The sequence below is a fragment of the Dasypus novemcinctus genome, chromosome 7 (assembly GCF_030445035.2).
Source record: "Dasypus novemcinctus isolate mDasNov1 chromosome 7, mDasNov1.1.hap2, whole genome shotgun sequence".
Lineage (NCBI taxonomy): Eukaryota > Metazoa > Chordata > Mammalia > Cingulata > Dasypodidae > Dasypus > Dasypus novemcinctus.
The window spans coordinates 57,783,683-57,809,188 of NC_080679.1; the positions used below are offsets into that span (position 1 = coordinate 57,783,683).

The 25,506-nt window shown below is 34.1% G+C and overlaps 1 protein-coding gene across 1 annotated transcript in view; it reads right to left on the bottom strand.

Annotated features, from left to right (window-relative positions):
* COL3A1 (collagen type III alpha 1 chain) overlaps positions 1-25,114 on the bottom strand; it is a 40,078-nt gene extending 14,964 nt beyond the window's left edge. The window contains exons 1-27 of the mRNA XM_058300507.2: positions 24,891-25,114; positions 14,296-14,498; positions 13,216-13,266; positions 12,648-12,761; positions 11,548-11,628; positions 9,685-9,738; positions 9,161-9,214; positions 7,933-7,986; positions 7,239-7,292; positions 7,019-7,072; positions 6,331-6,384; positions 5,859-5,903; positions 5,659-5,712; positions 5,178-5,222; positions 4,527-4,580; positions 3,993-4,091; positions 3,387-3,431; positions 3,145-3,243; positions 2,893-2,946; positions 2,661-2,768; positions 2,415-2,468; positions 1,692-1,790; positions 1,314-1,367; positions 1,082-1,180; positions 714-767; positions 543-596; positions 174-227 (exon numbers count right to left, since the gene is read on the bottom strand). Of these exons, the coding sequence (XP_058156490.1) occupies positions 174-227; positions 543-596; positions 714-767; positions 1,082-1,180; positions 1,314-1,367; positions 1,692-1,790; positions 2,415-2,468; positions 2,661-2,768; positions 2,893-2,946; positions 3,145-3,243; positions 3,387-3,431; positions 3,993-4,091; positions 4,527-4,580; positions 5,178-5,222; positions 5,659-5,712; positions 5,859-5,903; positions 6,331-6,384; positions 7,019-7,072; positions 7,239-7,292; positions 7,933-7,986; positions 9,161-9,214; positions 9,685-9,738; positions 11,548-11,628; positions 12,648-12,761; positions 13,216-13,266; positions 14,296-14,498; positions 24,891-24,969 (1,923 nt within the window). The 5' untranslated portion in view covers positions 24,970-25,114. The remainder of the gene's footprint in view (positions 1-173; positions 228-542; positions 597-713; positions 768-1,081; positions 1,181-1,313; positions 1,368-1,691; positions 1,791-2,414; positions 2,469-2,660; positions 2,769-2,892; positions 2,947-3,144; positions 3,244-3,386; positions 3,432-3,992; positions 4,092-4,526; positions 4,581-5,177; positions 5,223-5,658; positions 5,713-5,858; positions 5,904-6,330; positions 6,385-7,018; positions 7,073-7,238; positions 7,293-7,932; positions 7,987-9,160; positions 9,215-9,684; positions 9,739-11,547; positions 11,629-12,647; positions 12,762-13,215; positions 13,267-14,295; positions 14,499-24,890) is intronic.
* Between the last annotated feature and the right edge of the window lie 392 nt (positions 25,115-25,506).

A 25,506-nucleotide genomic window follows, 5' to 3' on the forward strand; every position in this document is an offset into this window, starting at 1 on the left:
ATTTATTAAAATTGCTGGCCATTTAATTTCAGAATGGAAGTCAGACCCACAGATTAAGTTTAAAGTGAACTGAAATTTATCAGTATCACCATAAATTTTAACAATTTATTCAGCAAATATCAAAGGAAAGTACTTATTTGATAAAAATATACATTTAAATAACAAGTTCTTACTTGTAATCCCTGTGGACCAGGGGATCCTCCTTCTCCTTTGTCACCAGATGGTCCCTAGGTAGAAAAATATAATGAGATGTCCTACTATAAAATACTCATTCATGTTTAGTTCATGCAGTTTTCATTTCAGCAGGCCCTTTACTGAAATTTAAAAGTAATTATACTGCCTGGGGAAAGAGTCTGGACTGTGGGAGTGATGCAAAGCAGATGTGTAAAATATGCATTTTATTTAAAGTAGTCATTGCTAGCTAACTAAATATGCATGCTTCAAAATTGCTAAGGTGAACTGTAATGATATAATGTCTGAAGACTCCCCTCTTCACCCACCTCCATCCCAATTCCATTCTCAATTTATGTGTGTAAACTTACAGTAGGTCCTGGGGGACCCTGAGGTCCAGTTTCACCATTCTTTCCAGGAGGACCCTAAAATAAAACAATAATCAGAGAAGAAGAGATAACAAAGATAACCGAGAGGGTGCTTAAGCTTGGAGAGAAGCACATCCATAGCAAGGTTGAAGTAAGTTGGTGATAGCTACATACCGGAAGACCAGGTCCTCCAGGGCCACCTCGTTCTCCATTTTTACCAGGAGCACCCTAAAGAAGAAGCATCCAGTATTTACTAATTCCCAAGAGGAAATCACTAATCATGCAGCTCCCTCATAGTTTTTATCTGCCTCCTACACACACGCACCCACACACACAACCAAAACTACTTTCTAGAAGTAGGTATCCCTAAGTAGGTGCCACTGTTCCTCAGAATTCTGAAAAAAAAAATAGCTCCCTTCCCATATGCTATTTAAATTTTCATTTATTCTGTGCATTTAAGTGGGATACAGTTTTGGCCATCTCTGAAAGCAAAATCCTCTTTGTTGATCAATATTAATGATGAAATTAATGAAGGAACTCACATCATTTCCTTTAGGACCAGGAAAACCCATGACACCAGGCTGACCTCGGGGACCAGATGGGCCTGGAGGACCGGGTCGACCACTTTCTCCTTGACTTCCCTAATGAGAAAAAATTAGCATTTGTAAAGGTTTAATAAATATCTGGTCAACATATGATATATATGTTCAAGGTCAAAATATGCATTCAGTATTTCACTGAGTTGGTAAAACGATATTTTTAAAATGTACGTACTGGAGGTCCTGGTTTCCCATCGCTGCCTGGACCTCCTGGACTTCCGGGCACACCCTGGATTAAAGAAGTCAGTCAGTTGATTTAAAACTATGATTTTTAAAAAAATAAAATATTTATTTGTGGAGTATTGAGAATTCCATTTACATGTGTAGCCTCATCCTTGCATACACTTTCTTGTGTTTAAAGGGTGTCTTAGCCACATATTCTATTTTTCGTTCTTTCTCAATTTATCCTGTCCTAAATTTTCCTAAAAGAATTTTTGTTTTGTTTTACTCTGAGCTTCAGGGTGTAGTGTGATTTGAACTGCCCTTGATTCTTCTTTATTTTCCTGTCTTCGTATTACATTGAAGTGTCCTTCAAACTAATGGTTCACCATACCCTCATTCCTGGACCTCCAGGAACACCATCTCGGCCAGGTTCTCCAGCAACTCCTCTGGGTCCTGCAGGGCCTGGACCACCACGCTCCCCAGCAGGACCCTAAGTGGTGGAAGAAACAAACAGATCTTTAAAATAGACTTCATTAACCTAGACATTGACAACATTTAGATTATATGAGAACTTCATCTGGCTTCTGAGAGTCAGTGTATTGCTGACATCTTCTGTATAAAAATCACAGTTATCTATTAGCTTGGCTTGCCATATTGGAAAAATTTTGGGGCAACTGTAACAAATATTACAGGTTTGAAAAAACAATATTTAATGAGTTTAATAATATGTTTCTGTGTATATAAAGTCAAATATATTTGATGACATGAAATCATTTGCATAGCACTTTACAATTTTCAAAGAATTTTCAGGCATATTAGTTTAGCTACTTCTTTTAATGATACTAGATAAAAGATGTTCAAGAAACAGAAATTGAAGGATTCTCAGAGAGCTTAAGTGACTTGCCTTAGTTATAAAACCAAAGAAGTGGCTGAGTAGGGACAAGGATCACTGTTTTCTTTTTGTTTCTTTTTTTTTTAAAGCAAAAAAAATTGTTTTTTTAAACTCCTATATATGTCTTTCAAAACTTGAGGTTTCTATTAATGGGAACCATATAGAAGAAAATACCTATTTGTAGTATTAGCATTTAGGGAATCAGAAACTAAAAGTTTCTACCTTTTCTCCTGGAAGGCCATTGGCTCCAGCAGGACCTCGGAATCCAGGTGCACCCTGGAAATCAAGAAAATCATGCAGTTCAGTCAAAACATTAAAACTTCTCCAGAATTCTTGAGTGCCAACATAGATAATCTCATACTATAAAATGCTTTAAAACAATATAGGCTTGGGTACTCAAGAGAAATGATGTGGCCTCACTCTGACATTGATTTTGTTTTCCTTTTAGATGCCCCATTAAAGACATACCCTTTCTCCTGCACTTCCTGGAACTCCGTTTGCACCAGGTTCTCCAGGTGAACCGTCTTTGCCATCTTCACCCTTTGGCCCTGGAATACCTGGAGAACCAGCTTCGCCCTAAGAAAGAATACCCAAATAAAGGAACGATGACTGAACTTGGGTGCAAAAACTTTGCCTGTTTACTTTCTAATTATATTGCATATTCTGAAGAAATAACCAAAACCATTGGAAAACTACTTACACGTTCACCACGTGGTCCTGGCTCTCCTTTTGCACCATTTTTACCAGGTTCACCCTAAGTGAAGCAAAATCTCCTTTTAAAAACAGGGAGGACAGACTAACAACATTTTCACCAGTGACACATATTAAAATTATTAAACCAGTGAAGTCAACATAAATTCAACTGGATAGGAGAAACAAAATGTTCTTTATATTTTTGATGTGGCACTTAAACCACACCTTGAAGGAAACAAATGAAAAATAGGCAACTTACTGGACCACCTCGCTGTCCAGGAGCACCATTAGTACCGCCTGGTCCTGGAGGACCCCGAGGTCCGGGCAGTCCTGGTGCTCCGGGAATGCCAGCAGGACCCTAAAAGCAATCCAAGATCACTGACATTAGGCAAACTTGAACTTTCTTTTCTGAATGGCTAACTTATTGCCAGGCAAATCGCAAAAGAAACCAGCACTGTGTGTGCGTTAATGGGGTGAGGGTGAGGTGTGGGGGCAGCTTACCATTTCACCTTTACCACCAGGACTACCGTTATTGCCAGGAGGGCCCTAGGGGGAAGAAGAACATCTCAGTAATAATGCAAATAGTGTATACATATTTGAAATTATTGAAATGTTTGTAAAAGAAAGTCATTGGTGGAAATGATGCTTTGTAGAGATTAGGTTATTTTTCCAACTATAGCCCAGCACATGAAAGTTTAGAGAAAATGAATTATTATTTGAATACGTTAGGGATATTGTGCACTTGGACTAAATTAGTAAATGAAAATATCAGTAGGAGGGATTTTTAGGCTTGCTTCCTCCTGAATTATTCTGATTGGTGAATAGTTCGGGGGAGATTCTTCAAAGTTCAGAGAACTGTCCCTCCTCTTCTTTACTCTGCCTTATAAATATAAAATCCATAAATTCTAGAAGGGTGTTAACTCTTAATAACATTTCAGGATGAATCAAACCAGCATTTGTTACAGGCAGCAGAGTCACTGCAGAACACCAAGCGATATTTATTCCTTTCAAAACAGCAATTTTAGTCGACAGCAACATTTAAATATGTGCTTACAAGGAAAAAGTATTGCTTCACTCTTCCACCCCACTTCCCTTTTTGTTACTTACAGGAGGGCCTTGAGAACCAGCATGTCCCTGAGGCCCAGGTTCTCCTCTTTGTCCGGGGGAGCCACTTGAACCAGGAGACCCTGCAGGTCCAACTTCACCCTAAGGGATAAAACCCTAGATAGTCAGTTTCCTTTGCCACTTTTAATCACTAAGCAGTTACTTCTCAGTTTTGTTTGAACTTGTCTCCCAAAGTGTAGAGTGGTATAACAATACATTATAGTTAAAACAAAGAATCATGGACTTCATTAATCATGAAGGCAGGGAATAATGAAAAATACATGCATGACCATGGTTTTCTATACTTTCCAGAAAGAGCCTGGGAAAACATAGAGAAGGCATCAGAAGATCTATCAGAGCAGTTGTATGTTAGGGATAGTACTCTCTTTAGAATAAAAAATAGGGCCATTAAATATCAGCATGTGTAAGAGATAGCCATTTGTATGGTTAAAAAAAAAACATTTTCAAGAAGCATCTAATACTCTTAGGTTGTCTCCAAGATATATTTTATTTTCTTCTAGAGAAATAGAAGTATACCTTAGCACCAGGAGAACCAGGGAATCCTGCAGTTCCAGGGGGACCAGGGGGACCCTGAAAAATTAAATACAGTTTTGAGAACTCTTAATTAAGTTAAAGCTAATACTACTAGTAAATAAAAAGTAAACAGATATAACACACAGAAGACATTTGTGCACATAAAAATCGTACTAGTCATGAATGGGTGAATTTTGTGTGGAGAAACAATGGGGTAAAATAAAGAGTGAGATCTAAAATGAGAAAATCTGCATTTTGTCTCACTTCTGGCCTTAACTCTGTGACATCATGCAGGTTACTTGGTCCTAAATTTTATGCTGTCATTTACAAAATGGAAATAATGTTATTAGCTATTTGTCAGTTTCTTTTCATTGTCATATCCAATACAGAATCGCATTGTGAGCACCATACATGTGGTCAAGCATACAAGATTGGCTGATTATAGAAAAGAGTATCAGAACCTAGAGTTTGTTTCCGGGCTCAGTATCAGTTTGAATCAGATCTTTACTAATAATGCCAAGTATTGGCTCTACAACAAAATTAATAATGTTTCATCTTTAAAAGTCAACATAGGAGCTTAAATGGACATATCCACAATACATAATCTCTCATTACCCTGGACCACAAAGCAGGGGTAGGTAAAAAGCCTCTTACCGGTTGTCCATCACTACCTCGAGCACCATCATTACCTCGAGCCCCCTATAAAGAGAAGGGTGTTACAAACATCTTAATTCTGAAAGGCTGGTCACAAGAAACATTTTGACTAAAATTCTGACTCAGTTAAGTTTTAGATTTCCTCAAGTATATTAAATTCTGCCTACTAATTTTAGATTTTAGAGTCAAATTGTGAAAACTTTATATACAACAAGTATAAGGTTTGGATTCTGTGTTTCACAGAACTGAATATGACTGTAATGGCCCTAATAATATATGCAGTTAAAACTTTTAAAATTTCCTTAAACAGAGATGCTAATTATAAAACACTAAACCATGACCAAAATTTTATTGAGATGGCTTTGAGTATAATTGTAAAGAAAGAACATTTTCCTGCAGATATTCACAGGCTGGGAAAGTGGCTGAAAAACTCTACATGTCATTTTGGGTTGTAACAGGAAATTGTTGTATGGTTACTTACTGCGGCTCCAGGGAGTCCAGGTCGTCCTCTCTCACCAGGAGCTCCTCTTAGACCCTACAAAGTAAAATTGAAAGTACAGTTTACTTTTAAATTGACATCTGCAAGAAAAGTTGGTTTGTGGGGAAGGGGCAAGGCAAGTTTTGGGTTAGACAGAGAATAATAGTAAAAACTGAAAATTACATGATAAGAAACATAATTACCATTGGTCCAGGAGCTCCATTTTCACCAGGAAGACCGTTTTCACCCTGGAGACATATAAAATGTTATTATTTTATATATGTTATATAACTTTATGTAATATAATAAAAGGTGGATTTTTATTTAAAACCCAACATATTTTGAAGAACAATTTGGAACCTAAGGAAAAGATGTCCATTTTAACAATATCAAATTTCTGTTAGCATTTTCTTTGATCAGAAATCTCAATTCCTGTATTTTTAAAACTTAAGGGCTAAGCAGAAGTGACATGCAACATTCAGGAATATATAATCCAGACATGTCAATTTACTTTCATGGAAACGTTAATGAAATATCTCAATTAGTCACTCAGCTTCAAAATGCAAAATTAAGGTTCATTTCAGAAAAGATAAATCCCACAAAATAAACTTTAAATGTACGTATAAAATTTTAAAATAAAGTCACCTATGAAAATGTGAATATTTTGTGACTCACCTTTAATCCAGGAGCACCTGTTTCACCCTTTTCTCCATTACGTCCATCAAAACCCTATGAAATGTTTAAACATAACAAAATTTGTTAACGATCCAGAATGGCTGATAAACCTCACATTGAATTTTTCAAAACTAACTTTTACCTCATAGCACAAGTTTTAACATTGTCTTATTATAAAACTCTTTTAAGTGGTTTGAAGACATCTGATAATGATTTTATAGTAAATACTATGAACTAATTGGAAAGTACAATTCAGTCCCATTAGGAAGTTGCCTTAATGGTATAGTACCAAACATCAGTCTCAGATTTTATTTCCATTACATTGATAGAGTTTTTGCTCGATTGTTAAATCTACTGAACTCTCTAGTATACAGTAAAGTTGCTTGGTTCATCATAATGACTCAGTCAATGACTAAAGCATAGTTTTCAATATTATATTTTCATGTTTTTTCTGAAAGGTTGACAAAACTAAGTTATTCTTTCCTAAGGCTTTCCATATGCTTAAAATCATCTCAATCATTTTGTGTAAACTAATCAGCTAGTTTTGTCAAAATTAAAGTTGATAGATTTTAAAATAAAATCAGAATCCAGTATTTTGGGAACATAATGAATTTTCCAGTAAAATTAGTTAGGCAAGTACACAAAGCCAAATGGGACAGTTTATAGTCAATTTAGAGACTCTACTTACTCTGTGTCCTTTCATGCCAGGGAAGCCAGGTATGCCAGCGGGACCTTTGATACCCTAAAATAATGAATAGAAAATATATTACTCCACCTTCAAATTGAATCACTATCCGGTGGTAAAATGACTTCTATTTTTAAATTAAATTAAATTTAATTCTATAGTAATGTTCAAGCTAAGTGTACTGTGGTCACTCCGACTGATTAATTGGATGCTGAAGACTTACTGGAGGTCCAGGCAGTCCTCTCTCTCCAGGTCGGCCGGGTCTTCCTGATTCTCCCTAGGGTAGAAATAAAGAATACTTACTTGCTTGCATATGGGAGACACCTGGTAGTCAATCAGAGAGCTAATTACTTTGCATTGTTCTGCCCGAGGGCTCAATTTAACAGTTGGGTTGAATCAGTTGTAAGATCAACTTTCTTAGTGGATGGAATGAGGAGGGCTTCTTCCAACTTGATATAAATTTATAAATGGATAATACAGACATCCTTGTCACTGACATAGTATGACCCTCCCTCATCCAAATGAGTGGAACTTGCCATTAGAGAGTACATGGGAGGGAAAGAATAGCATGGTGCTTATAAATTTCAAGTGCATAGAGGGTTGCTATCAATTACTCCATGAAAGGCAGAGAAAACAAACATCTCTTCTACTGTTAAATGATATATTCTCTGTCTGAGTCTTGATAAGAATCAAGAATCCCATTTTGGGGTTCTTAGTCTGGAATTCAATAAATTGTATATGTAGCTATGAAAATATCATATAGGAATTCCAAGATTAATACAAACTAAAATGTCATTATGATATCAGCAATTTTTAAGATAGTGATTTTACCCTCTGAGATTCTGGCATATCAGAATACTTTTGAGACAATTCCAACTTGATTTTGCTATGTCCACATTCAAGTTTTAAAAACTTACATCTTTTCCAGCTGGACCAGATGGACCTATAGCACCGGGAGGTCCTGGAGGGCCCTGAAAATAAGGAAATAATAATAAAAATAAATGTATTTGCAACTTTTTCTGTTATGATCAATCTATTTTTATATATTATATCTATTCCTGGAGGAAATCTTCTCTTAGAAAATATTTTCCATGTAACTCATCATGAAAATGATACTGAATTAACATGCCTATATCGTATTCAACTTTTACTGTATATTAAACTTATTTAAAGGAGTTTCAATCTTTATGTCTCTACACATCAGACTGTATATGTGTGTGTCTTTATAAACCCAAATGTATTTTTGTATTCTTTGGAGATGTTAGGTTTCTGAAAGCATATATATTGTTACATATTTTGAAATTTTTAATTAAACTAATGCTGCTTTACTTATTTATGCTGTATGTCTTTCTGGAGGTTTCCATTAGGTTACGTTTATTTCTACTAAATTTTTAAAACAGTATATGAGAAGAGTAGATATGGGGTGAACTTAGTGGTTACAGGATAACGAAACCTTTATTTACTCAAGAGAGAAACTCTATCAACACTGGGAGGTGGACTTATTTTGACAGTTAATTAACCAGGAAACCTGCAGATTAAATAGTGTCTCTAAGATATCTAACCCATTAAAAGAGTCCAAAAGATCTTTGAAATTAATTTGACTATTATAAAAATACATTAAATTTTTTTTAGATTTATTTATTTCTCTCCTCTTTCCCCCCCACCCCGGTTGTTTGCTCTCTGTGTCTATTTGCTGTGTCTTCTTTGTCTGTTTCTGCTGTCATCAGCGGTAAGGGAATCTGTGTTTCTTTTTGTTGTGTCATCTTGTTGTGTCATTTCTCCGTGTGTGCAGCACCATTCCTGGGCAGGCTGCACTTTGTTTCACGCTGGGCGGCTCTCCTTATGGGGCGCACTCCTTGCGCGTGGGGCTCCCCTACACAGTGACACCCCTGTGTGGCACGGCACTCTTTGCATGCATCAGCACTGCGCATGGGCCAGCTCCACACGGGTCAAGGAGGCCCAGGGCTTGAACCGCGGACCTCCCATGTGGTAGACGGACGCCCTAACCACTGGGCCAAGTCCGCCGCCATGTTAAGCATATTTTAATCCACACTCTTTAGGGATCAATAACTGTGGTTTAGAAAATGATGGTGGCTTTAGTATGGAATTGTCAGTTTACCAAGCATAGATTTAATGGTTACTTACTGAGGGACCAGCTTGCCCAGGTTCACCAGGAGGACCTTGGTATCCTGGAGAACCCTAGTAGGTAGAATAAATGTAAATATTTTGAAAGCAACATAATCTTCATATGACTAATTTATTTCTTGAAGACAGTAAGAAAGCAAGTGTTTTTAATGCAACCAGCTAATTTTATTCCAGTTTATGAAGTTTGAATCAATATCTTTCAGATCAGAATAAGGTTAATTTGTTCCATCCCATCCTTTCCAATGAAAATGAATTCTTTCAAACTGGAAACCATATGATATGCAAATTAAACATTTGGTTGAACATCACGGAGGCTTTAATTGCTAGAAGTTGCTAGTGGAAAGATATTAAATATGGAATTTCAACATCTTTACAGGAAGGAATGATCAGTTGCTTGGTTGTGACTTCTCTACTTAATTGGGGATTATGCATGCTGGGAATGACTAAAATCAAGCAAGAATTTATATGAACTATGTTTGTATAATATGCATGATGAAGAAAGTATCACTAATAGCTGTACTTACAGGGGCTCCAGGATGACCAGATGAACCAGGGGGACCAGGAGGGCCTGGGGGACCCTGGAATATAGATTTGAAAGAAAAATGTCAAAAATGCATGTAAGATATGCTTTATCCATGTATCAAATACATGGGTCTGTTTAGAAACATTTTGATATCTTTAAAAATGAAAATACTAATCTCATTATTTGATAACTATACATGAACATGATTAATTTTATGAGAGTGGGAATGCATATCTCAGTAAGCAAAAGTCATTATAAATGAAGTCCTACAAAATCCAAACTAATTATTGTTAAATGTTATAAAACATTGACCTAAATACCCCCAAAATAATGGTTAAAATATGGAAAAATCAGTACAGAAGTCTATGAGAATCCTTGCAATATTAGGATGGTACTGGCACTAGTGAAGAAGCAATGTTTTTGTCTGGCAGATAAATAATGCTTATCTGTTTATTATATATTCTATGATCTCACTTTCTAAAATAATGAAGTAAATTAACCCAAATACATAGCTATTTTGATATAGATATCACAAAGTGATGGTGACATAGAGATTTAGATGCATGTTGTGAGAATCATCATATATAGAACAATATCTTAAAATTATAACTAATTGATTTATCATTGTTCAGAGATGAAATTAGACAATCTTCAGTTTTGTAGCAACCTATTTACAAATGCTGATAATAAATTATACAACAGCAGTTTGTAATTACATTTTTTTATGTAATCTCTTTTCTGAGATATCAATAAGTACAAATGCTCTTCAGAGGGTTTTTCTTTTGATAAAAATATGTAACTGATTGAAAAAAAATATGATTTGTAATTTGAATGTACTCAAGTAAGACCCAGTGTTTACAACAGTTAAAGTAATTCTTCTGGCTTTGAAAGATAAAAAAAAAAGAAAATAAAGAAAAAAAGATCACACCTCCTAAACTGTAAAGGTATGGAAACACTTCTTTTTACATTTACTTTATCACAATTCTAGTGGTGTTTCTTTATCTGGTCATTTGGATTTATTGGTTAAATTTTCATCCCTAGTTCTGTAAGTCACAAATCTGGGGCCCAAAGAAGTAGGCAGCAGTCCTCCATGGTCCCAGAGAGTCCATGTTTGCATTTCACCTTACCCACCTGGTCACATGCAGTGAAATTTTAACCTTCCTTATTGTAGCTCCTTCCAAGAACCTATTCTATAACAAGGGTCATTTACTCGGGATACCGTAAGTTATGGGCACAGGTACAAGTTTCAATGCTTTTTCCTATTTTCTTTTATCAAAACTCTAGGTCATTTACATTGAGGAAGCCATCTGGATATATTTTAAGGATATCATATAAGGCAGTTCTATCATATAAGGCAGATGAAGTTAAAAACTCAATGAATTCTGAAAATACTTGTGTTGCATGTGAGGATTTGTGGCGAGACATTGGTGGTATTGGAAATTTATCACTTGTCTTGACATCTAGAAAGTAGCATTTAATAGGTGAAAAACACAAAAAGAGGATTCTGAATATCTCAGGAGAGGAAAAGGAAAAGTGGAAGTGAAAAGTAACAAAATCTGGTTAAAATGTAGGTAGTATATGAGTGTGAGACATAAGCCTGAGGCAGATGGGCCTCCAACAGAGGTGGTTCTACAGGGAAGGAAAGAATGGCAAAACAGTGGCATGAAAAGAGGCCGTGAGGAAAAAATGAGTTAGAATAGAAAGGACATGATAACGCTACCATTTTTCTTGTCCAACTTAATAGGGCACAAGCTATTTTGTACAATTCCATAATAATACTGTATTCCTAAAGAACAACCATTCAAGACTGAACAAATTGCAAGGCTGAGTAATTCTCTAAACTGTAAGAAACATTTGTACGTACAGCTGGCCCAGGATAGCCTCCAAGTCCTGCTCCTACTCCTCCAGCCTTGACATCATATGAATCAAATTGAGGAGAATAGTTCTGTAGCAAAGAGATCGGGCAGATATGATCATCTTGATATGGATATCATAGTTCTTTTCAAAACCAGTTAGAAGAAAACATGTGGAACATCTATGATTCATGAAGAGACAGTTTTTGCATGCCAGTGGTTATGGTATGTATTATTTAATGCACAAATCTTTCAGCTAACTGTATGCAATATTATTCCTAAATAATTAGTAAAACAAGTAAAAGCCTCATCCTCTGGCTTCTAGTTAATATATCTAGAAGGTTCACTCAAAATAAAAATCCCCATGGAAAATAAGCACAAGAATAATAGGAAGGATATGTGCTTATTGGATTTATTTGGAGCTTGTTGAGCTTGTTTTGAGTTCTGGGTTCTATTTGGTTATTAGGATAGAAATAATTTAGATGATATTCTTCATATCATGCTGAATGGATTTTTGAAAAACAACTTTTTGATATCATAAAGATGTGTGTACAAGTGTTTTCTAATTTCTCTTAACTCTACGCAGCAGCAATTTAGTTTGTTTGTGTTACAAGCAGAGTAGGTTGGTTGACATGCTTTTCAGGTTGAGCAGGGTGTGCTCTGAAAGGTTAGTAAAAGTAATTGTTAGGCATGAATAATCCTGTTGACTTGAAGTCCATAAAGCATGTTCACAGATTTTTAACTTTTTGTCCAAACTTTCAGAGGCTCTGCCATTAAGATTAGAAATAGGTACAGCTGCAGCAATTCACTAGGTTAATTCTTTAGCGGGTTGAAGGTTCACTTCTCACACTTAGTGTGTGTGTTATATAGCTGCTGAGAAGTTGGGAAATTTTGCAAGGATATGGTTAGCCATAGTATTAGCAGTATAAGAAAAAGGAAATATTGGTATAGCATTTAGAATTGTGCCCAGCACATGTAAGCACTGAAAAAGAATTTTTAAAATACATAAAATATAAGAACAAAGGGCATTAAAAAAATGAAATATAATAAAAGCTAAAGGAAAGAAGATTTGTTTTAAAGGGGTAAATCTTTCAGTCCTGTAATCTATTACCTGATTACCAGTAGGGCATGATTCACAAATTCCAGGCGGGCCAGGAGAACCAGGGGTACCTGGTTGTCCAGGAATCCCAGGACTACCATTTCTTCCAGGAATCCCAGGAGGACCCTAAAATCAATAAGTCAATCAATCAATCACTCAATCAGAGATAGAAATAAATAAAACAGTAAAAAGTTCTATGAGTCAGAATCATTACACGAGTGTAGCTTCTCTGCTTTATAATTTGGGGAATCATTATAAGCGATACAATTTCTTGGGAAGTAATACATTTTATTATGTGAATAATTTAAAAGTAATTCTTTCTTTTGCATATTGACCTATAGTTTGGCTTTCAAACCACTAAGGGGGATGAGGATATTATATGAAGCTTTAAATTTGAATCTTTACATGTAAAATTATGGAATCTCGGTTTAAGTCATTTTGTTTCATTCAAATATGTGGTACTAAAGGAAATGCATGCATGATAAAAGTTCAAGTCTCGGGACAATAGGAGAAGAAGAAAAAGAAGCTACTTCTGGAGTCAGTAGCATTCAGTTCATTCCACTGAGGAATGTTTACTTACTGGATCTCCTTTTGGGCCTTGAGGTCCTTGACCATTTACAGGATGAGTAGGCTAAAAAATGAAAAAGATATAAATTAAAGAAGACATAGGAAAATCATTTCCATGAAGCATGTCCTAATTTGCACACTTAACCCAGTTCACAATTAATCCCTAATTTTAAACCAGAATATTTACCTTTTACTTGTAATACCAACATGATTGTTTGACAGACATGATTCATTTCCTCTCAGGTTGCTAGTGAGTAAGGACAACTAAATATCACATATTTTTATAGTAAGGAATCCATCATTAAGCAGTGAAAAGGAAACCTTTCTTTAAAATTTGCAACATATATCACCTATCTTCTTGCTTTACGTTTGTGCCTATCACTTAAATTTACTAGATTCCTCATAGGAAATATATTATTGTTGTTCAAGAGCTAGAAACATTTCTCTTTTGTTCTATTAAGTGACATAATAAGCAGAATTGGGTGACGTCTATGTATATATATATCTTGAATGTCAGCTAGTAGTGCAAATAAAATTTCCATTTAAATTATTTTAAGACCCTAAAAATAATTTGGTGCAAATGATTGTAAAATATTTTCTGTTCAGATTAAATCTTGGTTTCAGTAGAGTTGAAACTATACCTCAAATAGGCATTTTTATTTCCAGTGTAATTTCTTTTCTTACTTTCTGATTGAATATATACCAAAGGAAATCTAATGCTTGTATTATTACTTTTTCTCAATTGGTATGGTCCTTTAGAATATTTAGGCAACACTGGAAGCTTTTAGACAATGATGTTTGTAGTGACAATGTCACCAGAGGCAACTGGAACTAGAGCTATTTTCCCAAATGTACTTGGACCTGTCACTAAGAAATAAAATATCAGGTTCAGCAAAATTTTTACTCATAAGCAAGATATAGCAATGATACTGGAAAATGTCTTAGGGACCAGAAACATCTGTCAAATGAAAGTGATATTTTTATTATCAAGACAGATTAGCCAATCATGACTCTCTGTGCCTATTGAATTTTTAATGAATAAATACACAATGAATATTAATTTTGCAGAAGTATAATTTTTCTATAAACTCACAACTGTTGAAGGCTGTGGGCAAACTGCACAACATTCTCCAAATGGGATCTCTGGGTTGGGACAGTCTAATGGTTGGTCGTCACATAATATATCATCGCAGAGAACAGATCCTGAGTCACAGACACATATTTGGCATGGGTCTGGCTTCCAGACATCTCTATCCGCATAAGACCGACCAAGATGGGAGCATTCTCCTCCAGTAACTGGAAAAGAAGTCAGATAGCATAATGTTTTCTTACGTTTTACTAAAATGTGATTTTTTGTGATGCTCCTATAACTAGTTTCAACAGCTAGATGAAAATAAATGTTCTTTGAATTTGAAAACAGTTGTATCTCTTTTGGTAGCTTAGCAATACTAAAAATACATGCACAACCATTGATGTTAATTTGGGGTAAGAGATTAAATACTCTACTAGATTATCCAGTTAAAGAATAAAGAATCTTTATTAGAGGTTCAATTGGACATTTTTTTATCTGATTTTTGTTTCAAGTAGAATTATGGATTTTCATTTTATATACAGGCCTTTCAAAAGCATTCCCTATCACTTTTAGTATATCATATTTATTCCGTATTTGTTAGAAACCAGAAGAAACTTAAAACTATCTATCACTTATGAGCTTTCAGCACAAAGGCTTGGTGCTTAGGTGCTTACTTAGATTTTTGACCATACACTTAAATCACTTTTTAAAATTTAACAATTCAAAGCAGAAATACTTTGAACAAATAATTTTTAAAAATTTCATTAAACTAATTTGTGAACATGCTTATGCACAAAAAAAGCCACAATTTGAATTACCAAGAAAATTATATTTCCTCTACCTATTTTGCTAAGTAGTAAAAGATTTCTTAAACTATCAGTATTGATTAGCATCAATATTGGCTCATCATAGTAAATTTTCTTTAAGGTCAATGGCTTTTACAATATTTTTAGAGTAAGAATTTAACCCAAATGGGAACCATGTAAACACCTAAACATTTCTTTCTTAATTGTTCAATTGAAAATAAGCCATTCTACCCAATTGCTATTCTTTGCTTTAACAGTAGATGGGAGCATAAAACAAAAAAGATGAGTTTGCTACTAGCTTTGAAGACTTTGGATTTTATTAACCTAGTTGCGAAATCCAGAGGAAAACTGAGCTACTCTCGGAAGCATTGAAACTCTTTCCAGAGTTTCCTAGGAAAATTTTAAGAAAGTTTATTTTATGTATTGAATGTCACATCGACTTCTGTTGAGCATTAGTAGGTCAACAGGTATGACATAATGTATTGAATATCCTATATTCATATGAAGAGGTTTCTAATTCACCAAAAATGGTGTTTTATTTTTTTAAACAAATATTGGAAAGGAATAAGTAAAAATAATAGGGAAAAATATGAATCATGACCATGCATATCTGTGGCTTAAATTGGTCAAAATTTTGCCCCAACCAAGATTTTAGACTTTCTTCCTAATTATATATAGGGTACTGAAATTTCAGAAGCTACTAACAATGAATCAGCTTGGGGTTTGCCAAAACAAAACCTGGTCTCAATTCTTAAAGCATTAAGTGTAGAGTGTGGCTAAATACAAACTTAGTTCTTGAGTATTGCTGTAATAGTTGCCAGCAATTGAATAAATAAATAATAATTTCTAAACATCTACAAAATGTTTGCAAACAAGAAATGGTATATTGCTGTGTACCTCTGTATTTTCATGAAAGTGCTATTTTGTTTTATCAAAGCTAAGATCTTTGAATTGTCTGCTGGAGTAAGCCTGTTCAGGAGCAAGCGAGTAATTTAACAACTACCCTTTGTGGGCCTTGGGGCCAAGAGGTCTTTGAATGGGTCCTGAGATTTTTCCATCTGGATAGTACCCACAGCCATAAAAATAATCTTTTTAAATTCTTGTTTTAATCTATTCTCCATATAGGCAGTAATAATAACTTATGTTTATGTCTAAATACTCTGGGCTGAGAGATTTATTTGATTTACTAGAAGTCCATGAAAAAGGAGTATTTCAGAACCTGTAGACTACAGAGAACAAAAATTGTCTCTGTTTCCTGTTTTCTTTATGTGTGAAAATACAACTTTAACAATCTTGGATAATTGCCTCAATCAATTTTGGAAGTCTAAAAATCCATTCTTAATCTGTGTAATAATTTTCCACTGTGGTCTGCAACTAAGGACAGCAAGATTGCTTCATGGCAATTTTAAACAGGCAAGAAATAATCTGTTTATTTAGATATGTTATTCTTGTTCCTCATTCATGTTCAAAACAGATGTATGAGAATATCAGAAAGAAATATTGTCTAACCTTTTAAAGGAGAAATCCTTTATACATAATGAACATAAAGGTCAAATGCCAAAATGCTTACTTCAGTGCAAGTGAAATGAAGTAGGCCTATTTGAATGGTGCTGTGGAAGATAAGTTTAAGAACAGAACAAATACTCTTTCTCATATCATAAAGAATAGTAGTAATATAAGAGGGTCTAGGTATTTAACTCATTTATTCTCTAAGCAGAATTGAGATCCTATATTTAAGAACCGTATTCACTGACTTACAAAAAAGTTTTAATGAGATGAAAGAATGTATAGTAAAATTTTCTAAAGTACATTCATTGATCTTTGTGTTGGTCTCACTTTCTTAAAATTAATCAAATTAAAACCTTCTCTAAATAGCTTTATATGCAATGTTCCTGCAGATTAGTTTCAGATCAAGTTCCCAATAATAATTTGAATTTTAAACTTTGTGCCCCCGAAATATTATTAGTTTATACTAATGATTCCTTGAGCACTTGATCAGCAATATCTTTTTATGTTTTACACAGTGCCTGTGATATAAAGACTAGCTATTGAATAATATTGACACATTAGAGACGAATGAAGATGTGGTTAAAGTTGGGTTCTAGCATCTCATGGTTTAAATATCTCTTCTTCCTATGTTCCTAATCTGCCTTGAAATTAACATAAACCTTTATTTTCTGTGTATTCATTTCCCTGTGTCTATGTCTCATTGGGTGTGTCATCATATCACTAGAAATTCAATATTTTCCACTTCCTGTGCAAGATAATAAAGAAATAAATGCAATATTGGCTTATAAAAAAGTCACACAAGAATTTGTTGGAAATAGCTTAAAACCAATTCTATATAAATGAAAATTATCATTAGGCTCTTGTTTCTAAAATTTAGTAGAAAAAAATTATTGTTTTTATTTTCTTCTGACTTATAGATGTCAGGTGACATGGCATGTGTATGCTGTGTTTTACCTCAGAGAGTAAAGTCAGGTTATTCTAAGTAATAGAAGAAAGTTGGATTGCTTGAAAGATAAGAATTAGTGAAGCATTGTTTATTGGCATAGCTTATTTATATCCATTTTGGTAGAAATTTGTCTCTTCCCAAAAAGTAATTATGGCTGAAAGACCTTTTTCTGCTGCTTTTCCTAAGTTGCCTTTACTGAAAGAATAGAGTTTTGTGCTGTTTTATCTAATTTACTGTCCTGTGCATGACAAAATATGGTTGACAAGAAATTCTACTGTAAGCTAAACCCCTTATGTGGATGTCTTATGGTCCTCGGTTTTACTACCACAACCTAGCTATATATGGGGAAATAATGGTAGAGTCAAGGAAAAGAATGTTTTATTTTCAAGAGGAACAGAATGCTCTAGTTAGTCCATTGCAGCATTTAAAAATGGAATGGAAGATAGAATTCACAAATTGTCCTTTCATTGTATTTGCTTTTTTCCCTTTACATATCTGGTTTCTAGAGCAGCTTGGATATAAATAAAAGTATTTTGACACAAATATTAAATATGAGGCAAATAATATTTTTACTACAGGACAAATTAATACATTTCCCAATTACTTATTTTATTGTTGTTGCTTAAACTAAGTCCTCCATTCTAACTTGTTATTAATTTTAAACTCCACCTCCCCTGTCATTTGGTATTTCTGTTCTTTATTATAAACACAATTCTGAAAGAAATTCATTCATGGTCACACAAGAAATGAATTAGACTAAATCAGTTCCTTGCTAGGATCTAAATTACAAAACAAAACAAAGCTAGAACATCAGGCATTCCAGTCTTAGCTTCTTTTATTTTCTAGTTCTGTTTTGGAATTTTAGAGAATAATAAAACCAAGTAACATAATCTTATATTTTTAGATGTGCTTAAAGCTTTCTTTCTTTCTTTTCTTTTAGCTTCCATTCTTCCATTCTTCAGATGTTAGCCTATGTTGACTTGATAGAGTTTTATTTTTGTGTCCAAAAAATAAAGCAACTTAAGCATGCTTGTTGTGGTACCATTTTTGGAGTAAAAATAATGTGCTCTTAAACATCCAGCTAAATTGTTCTTGTTGGATTCTTAACTTGAATAACAATTTTTTTTTTTTGCTTTTCTCTTATTACTGAATTCTTATCTGGTCAAAGGTGTTCTTTAATCTAAAAATCTAAAACTAAACGTAACACATAAAATATCATAACATTATTTTCCATTACTTTGGAAAGTTAAATATTTTTTAAGTACAAATGAAAAGAGTTCACATAGTTTCAAACTTAAGTATGCTCAAATGTTGAATGATATTAATGTGTGTAAAACATTCATTTCTTTATTAAATATGTTTTTGTGGCTTACATTTTGATGAAAAGATCTTAAAATATGTTAGATGAGTAAACAAAAGGGACTTTGTGATTATACTAAAGGTCATTTATTATATGCTTTGGATGTAATGCTTGGTATGTGAATATATCTCAATAAAACTGCTTGAAAATAGACCCAAAGAAATGTCTATAGACCTAATAGATGAATTACTTCAATTTTAAAATGATGTCTTGTATGAAAAGAGTAGATTCTGTTTATTCTTGTCCTCACCAAAAAAACAAACAAACCCGACTTTATAATCATTTCTACATGTTTCCCTGTTTTATTTTTGAGATGTGATACTTATGTATACAATTAGAACTTTCCCTTGTGTTTAACATTTTATGCTGCCAAATATCAATATAAAATTAGAAAATTAAAACTATCCTATATCTAATAATCAGCAATTACATCTATAATTTGATTACTGCCAAATTATGGGAACGCTGAGGAAAATATATTTTTACTGTTCTATTGCAGTTGGCAAGCATCTTTTAATTTTGCCTTTGATGACCAAAATGTTATATCTTCTTTACCATTAAGTTACTAAGTACTTTAATTCCTTCCTAACAGTGTATTTATTGGCTAGTGTTAATGAAAGTACTAGTATTCAGCATTTGTATAGTACCTCTTATATTGTAGGCACTGATGTGAATGCTTTGCATATCTGTTTTACTTAATACTCTCGGGAGCCCTAGGAGAGGAGTGCTGTCGTAATCCTTATTACTCAGATGTGGAAATCTGAGACACAGACGTTAAGTAATTTTCCCAAGGTTACCTGGCACAGGGTGAAGCTAAGATTTGAACCTTGAAAGGCTGTCTTTAGATTTGGTACCATAGCAGACTGCATTCTAGTCCCTTTTAGCTGTTTCAAAGGCTGCGAAGAGGCCAACTTCAAAGTTCTGTCCCACTATGGTCTGGAAGCCCAGCAAGGTTCAAATCGAATTCTAGAAAGGTGGGTTTGGAAGGTATAACAGTTTTCTGCAACATGTCCTCTCTATCTGGTCTCAAAACAGGAAGATACCATCTGGAGTTGTAGTCTGTTGTTTTTCTCCTGACCTTATGGAAAAGAGTTAAATCTCCAAGGCAACCCTGACAATATCCAGACCACCAACAGGATTAAAGTGTTACTCAGAAACAAAGAATACATTTTACCATCTACAGAGATGTAGAATTCTGACAACATAAAAAATTATAGAAAACAACAACAGCAAACAAACACAACATAAAAAACAAAAACCAGATGAGGCTTCTAATCCAATGCAAAAAACATGTTTAGGATGACTCACTAGCACACTGAATTTCAGAAAACATTGTTACTAAATGATTGATAATAATGAATTTCTAACTTCATTTGAAGTTCCCTCCTACGTTTAGACATTATGAACATGATAAGCAACTTCATATGAGTGTTTCTCTGATTTCATTGTTGTCATCCTCCACCCTAAATGCTATAGAAACCGAGGTTTCAGAAAAATAGATGCCATTTTACTAAAGCAATAACATCTCAATGCTAGTTTTTAAAGCAAATTTAGCTTTCAATAGTTTCTGGCTGTTTATCTTTGAATTTTACATCTTTTGGACATTTAAATTTTTGTTTCTCTTTCTGAACTTTTTATTTCTTTATTAAATTACATTTGAAATGGCAGCTCTTGATCCCAGTCATGGAAAATACAGGGATTGGTTAGTTAATCTGAAAGGAATCCACTTCTGCTCTGTTTTCATTAAGCACAAACAGAAGTTAGTAGTTAATGTAATGCTCCAAACTGCAGTTAACAAATGATTTGTGTAAAAATAACTATCTCATTTTTTCCGTTGTCATTTTGACATGAAACATGCAAAGTTTTCCCCTTTGAAAACTGGATTTTTTTTAACTTTTTTTTTTCTGATTGTAGAAAACAATGATGCTGAGCTTTATCCAGGGAAAACTGTTTTACAGGAAACTGTTCACTGAGACGTTTCCAGAAAGTTATTGTGGACCTGGAAACTTTACAAATGTTCCTCATGTCCAACAAAGGCAATAACATCTTTCATCTTTAAAGCTTTAACTCTTAAGCAATCCACTTTAATCACTTCAAGGCGATGATATCATTTGATGTTAAAAATAAAAGAACTGAGCGGCATAAATCTTTGGAACTCTGCACTAAGGAAGAGCCATCCGCAATGAAAACCATGTAGTTTGGGTAGATGACAATATTCTCTCTGAACGACAATTCTCAGGTTGGCATGTGACTCTGTAGTTGTGAATCAAGGGCTTTTCTGAGGATCTATCTTTTAAACTCAACTATACTCTTGGCAAACTCACAGGCAACAGTTCTTGAGTGTTTTTTTTTTTTTAATCAACCTGTAGATAAGACACCAACAGAGGAATCTGAATTAGTAAAAGGCATGTAATCATAGTTTTTCCTTCTTTCCAGAATTGTTCCAGTGGCTTTGTTCTCTTTTATAGTGCTGAGATGTTTAATTCCAAAATTATATAGAATATCTACTTACTTACTGGCATTTGCATTATTTGATGTTGTGTACTTTCAAGGTGCTAAGGAAATGCAAAGTATCGTGAATGAGAACACAAAATTTTGTATCAATAATACTTTATTTATTTACAATTTAAATTATAACAGAATTGAAAATAATATCTGGTCAAATCATAAGCTCTCGCTCTTGTTTAAAAAAATGATTTACCAATCCATAGTTGAGTATTAAACAATAAAGATATACATTTTTATTCTCTTTGTAAATGCATTAGCTCATGTATTTTCTAGTATAATATATGCTATTTTAGTTTCTGCTTTCACTGATAAGTAGTTGCAAATATAAGAAATTTCAGATACTCTAAGAATAATGTATGTTTTATGCCCTCTTATTACCTAGGATTTAACAGAATTTAGGTTCTATTCTTAGCTATCATTTCCTAGTTGTGTAAACTCAACTAGAGTACAAGATACATGTTACATATTTGACACTGGCTCTATGAGCAATTGTGTATTCTCATCTCTTGCCAGTACCATTGTTTCTAATGATTATCTGCTACATTTTTTCATTAGCTGAGGATGTTTAATTGTAGGGGCAATACAAAGCAGAAAGCCTGATTTTTACTGAATTGTAATCAATTCTTTCTTTAAGCATACTGTAAAATAGACTGTCATGATATTTAATAAGGAACTGATTCTCTGAATCCATTTACAGTTTTGAAATTTCCAAAAAATTAAAGGCCCATGGTCCCTTTTAGTGGAATTATCAGTGTAGCAATGTATAGAGTTCAATCATTTAAACACGTTTAACTAAAATAAAGTTTCTCTCTTCATGAAGCAATATTGCTTATTAGCATATATCTATTTATCTATCTAGCAAGCAATGAGCAAAGTACTTATTCCAAACAAGGACTACTTTAGAAACTTGAAAAATATTCCAAAACTATTCATATATGGGATTTTGAAAATGGCCGTAACAGTCAGGCTCATTTCCAAAACGTTTTTGAATATTGTTTCTATTGTGTTTGTGTGTGAGGCAGCATTTTGTCAATAATACATTAATTTCCTTAGGAAAGCAGTATTTAATATTTAAAATTCATAATTTAATATTTTAAAACCTCATCTTAAAATACTCAGTCGAGCTTTATGTAACATTGTTGGCACAGTTTTTGTAAAATGGTAATTCGCTATCAGCCACTAGGTGGCACTTCCTTATGCTTAAAAATTTTGTGTTTATAAACTACAGGAAATATAAAACAGACCACATTTCTCTATTGCTGGGATAAAATACATAAACTAAGAAGAATTTTCACAAACTTGTAAAAAGACCAAAATCCTTTGTGAAGACACGTATCATGCACCAGAAAACCCCATGACTATATTGGATGTCAGTGCTCATTAGAGCTATGCTGTTTCCCTTTTGCTCTATTAAGGCAAATGCAAGAGGTCCATAGGCCAAAACTGTATCTGACTGCTTTCATTGTGCTGTATATTCGTCCATCTCCTGTGACCTTCCCAAAGTTTATCCACCAGCAGAATTTCCTTGTATGATCAGTAGGGAACAATAAATTAAACAAAATCCCTTTCAACTACTTTTTAGGTTAGGAACACATAAATGTAAAAGCATAATTTCATACTACTTAGTATCTTCTGCAGCGAGAGAGGAAAGGCAAAATAAAACACTTGGGTGATGTAAAGATAATATAGCTATCAAGTGCCTTTTTCTACTCTACAGTTGGATTAGAGAAGAAAAAAAGTCATAGTACTTGTTAATGATTGTAATCAGTACAGAACTACAAATATTTTGTCAATATTTAGAACTAAAAATGAAAAGTTTGTATATTTTTCCATAAATGAGAGCACTACCCCCCCACACAAGATCTAAGAGAATTTAAAAGCTTAAAAAAGGCCAAAATCTTTATTGGAGCGGGGTGGCAATCATTTATTGTCCTATTCAAAGACTGGGAGGTGGAGCATCTTATGGAGAGACGGTATGGGGAGGAAAGAGGGAGATGGGTAAGAGAAAGGGTTGAGCTTCTAGGGAAAGATAGGGGAGGAAACAAGAAGAGAGAAGAAAGAAAGGAGATGGTGGCTCAGAGAGGACACATGGGGATAAGAGGAAGGAGGGATGGGCAAAGGCAAGAGGGAGGAGGAAAGATGTGGAGAGATGGGCTTGCCTGGAAAGGGGTGGAGTAATACGTGGAGAAAAGAATAGGAGGAGGACATCTAAGGGAGCCAAAAGGGGTGGACAGATGAAAGGGAGGGGCAGGGAAGGGAGTGGAGGGATAAGGGGGGAGCCAAGGAAGGCAATGAGGGATGAGGGTGTTTCTTTTCTTTTGTGGCTGTGGGCTGCAGAGAAGGCTGAAGAAATGCCATTGGGTGCCCGCCCCCTCTTTACATATATTACCTGTGAGGACACTAAACTTTTAAAAAAATTACTGTATACACCATGTTTGTCAAAACTATAGGTCTAAGACATAAACATTTTTTTATTATGTGCAAATAGGAAATGACGTGTAATGATTTCTTCTAGCCATCTTTACATTTAGCATTTAAATATTTCTATGCAGGCTTCTACTCTGATTTGTCATATTTTCACAACTATGAGGGGCATATGAGTCAACAGAAATGTTTTCACATAATCAAATAATTAGATAAGAATTTTGGGGAACATTAGAATATGAAAATATTTACATGCTTTTATGAGAAAATAAACATTTCAAAGTCAAATAGTACTTATACCTTTACTTTGTTTGCAGAAAAGTCAAAACATTCCTGTTGAAAAAATATTTTAAAAATATTCTCTTCATTAATGCAAATGCAGTTAAAAAGGAGATCATGAGATTACTAGACCCTTGACAATATACTATTAGAAAATATGCATTAATCAACCATGCAAGTGCTTGAAACAGAATAAAAAGAGGAGTGATGAAACATTTTTAACAGTTTGAATCCATTTAAAGAAGGTTGATGATATTGTACTGTTTCCATTTTATAGAAATATATTCAACAATTTTAATAAGGCATAGTATTTTTCTTTAGACCAATTTTTAAAGCATGCTCTTTTTTTAATGTGTTATCTTTTTGGTAAAACAATGCTCAATATTCTATCCTCACAAAGAATCCAGTTACAAAGGAGAACATGAAAGTATTACAAGAAACCAATAACTTCCAGACTGCCTATGGAAGCATTCCAAGATGTTAACCATCCAGGAGGGTAGTTTTTTAAAAGCCATTTTAAAAGTTTCCAGTGCCTTTAACATGAAAACAAGTTGGTATGAGAACATTTTTCTTAAACAGCCAGAGAACTTTCAAATGACAATATTTAAAAAACAAAAACAAAAACAAAGGTAAAAAAGCTCTATCACGGTTAGTTCAATGTTTAACAATTGGGAGCAATAAAGGAAATTATCTTTTAGGAGACTGATTTCCTCCTTTTATCTAGCTGTAAAAAGAAGTAACGACAAAAACCACATAAAGTTTCTTGAAATCAGCACCTACTCACCGTCCTGTTGTGCCAAAATAACAGTGGGATGAAGCAGAGCAAGAAGTAACCAGGTCCCCTTTTGCACAAAGCTCATCATGTCTAAATATCAGACATGAGACTCTTTGTGCAAAAAGGAGAAAAGAAAAGCAGTTCAAAGTAGCACCATCAGTTGTTCCCTGCCCTTCAGCACCGGGCCCGTCATAAAACTCAGCCACTGAGATTCCTTTGCTTTGGCCTTAAATAGGAAAAAGTTTGGCTTCTCTCACTTTCCAGCCCCTTTCTGAAATATGAGAGCAGCACCCATCCCCTTAGCAGTAAAAGAAATGATTAATATTTTTTCCCCTTATAGACGACAACCCACAAAGTAAGAAAAATAGCACATCTGGAGCTTGTGTGTCTCTATGTATAAATTTGTTGCATATTTTCGTCACATATATGTTTATGTAACTTTTGAATATATTTTGAAAGGCTCTGCCTTATTGTGTTTTAATATAAGAATTAACTGTATGTATTTTTAACATTGACTACATAATTTTGAGAAATTGTTTGATGCCCATTTCTTGGGCTCTACAAATCCGCAAACCTTTTCTTGCTACAAAGATTTTGAAATTGGGATTTTGCCAGAATCCACCCA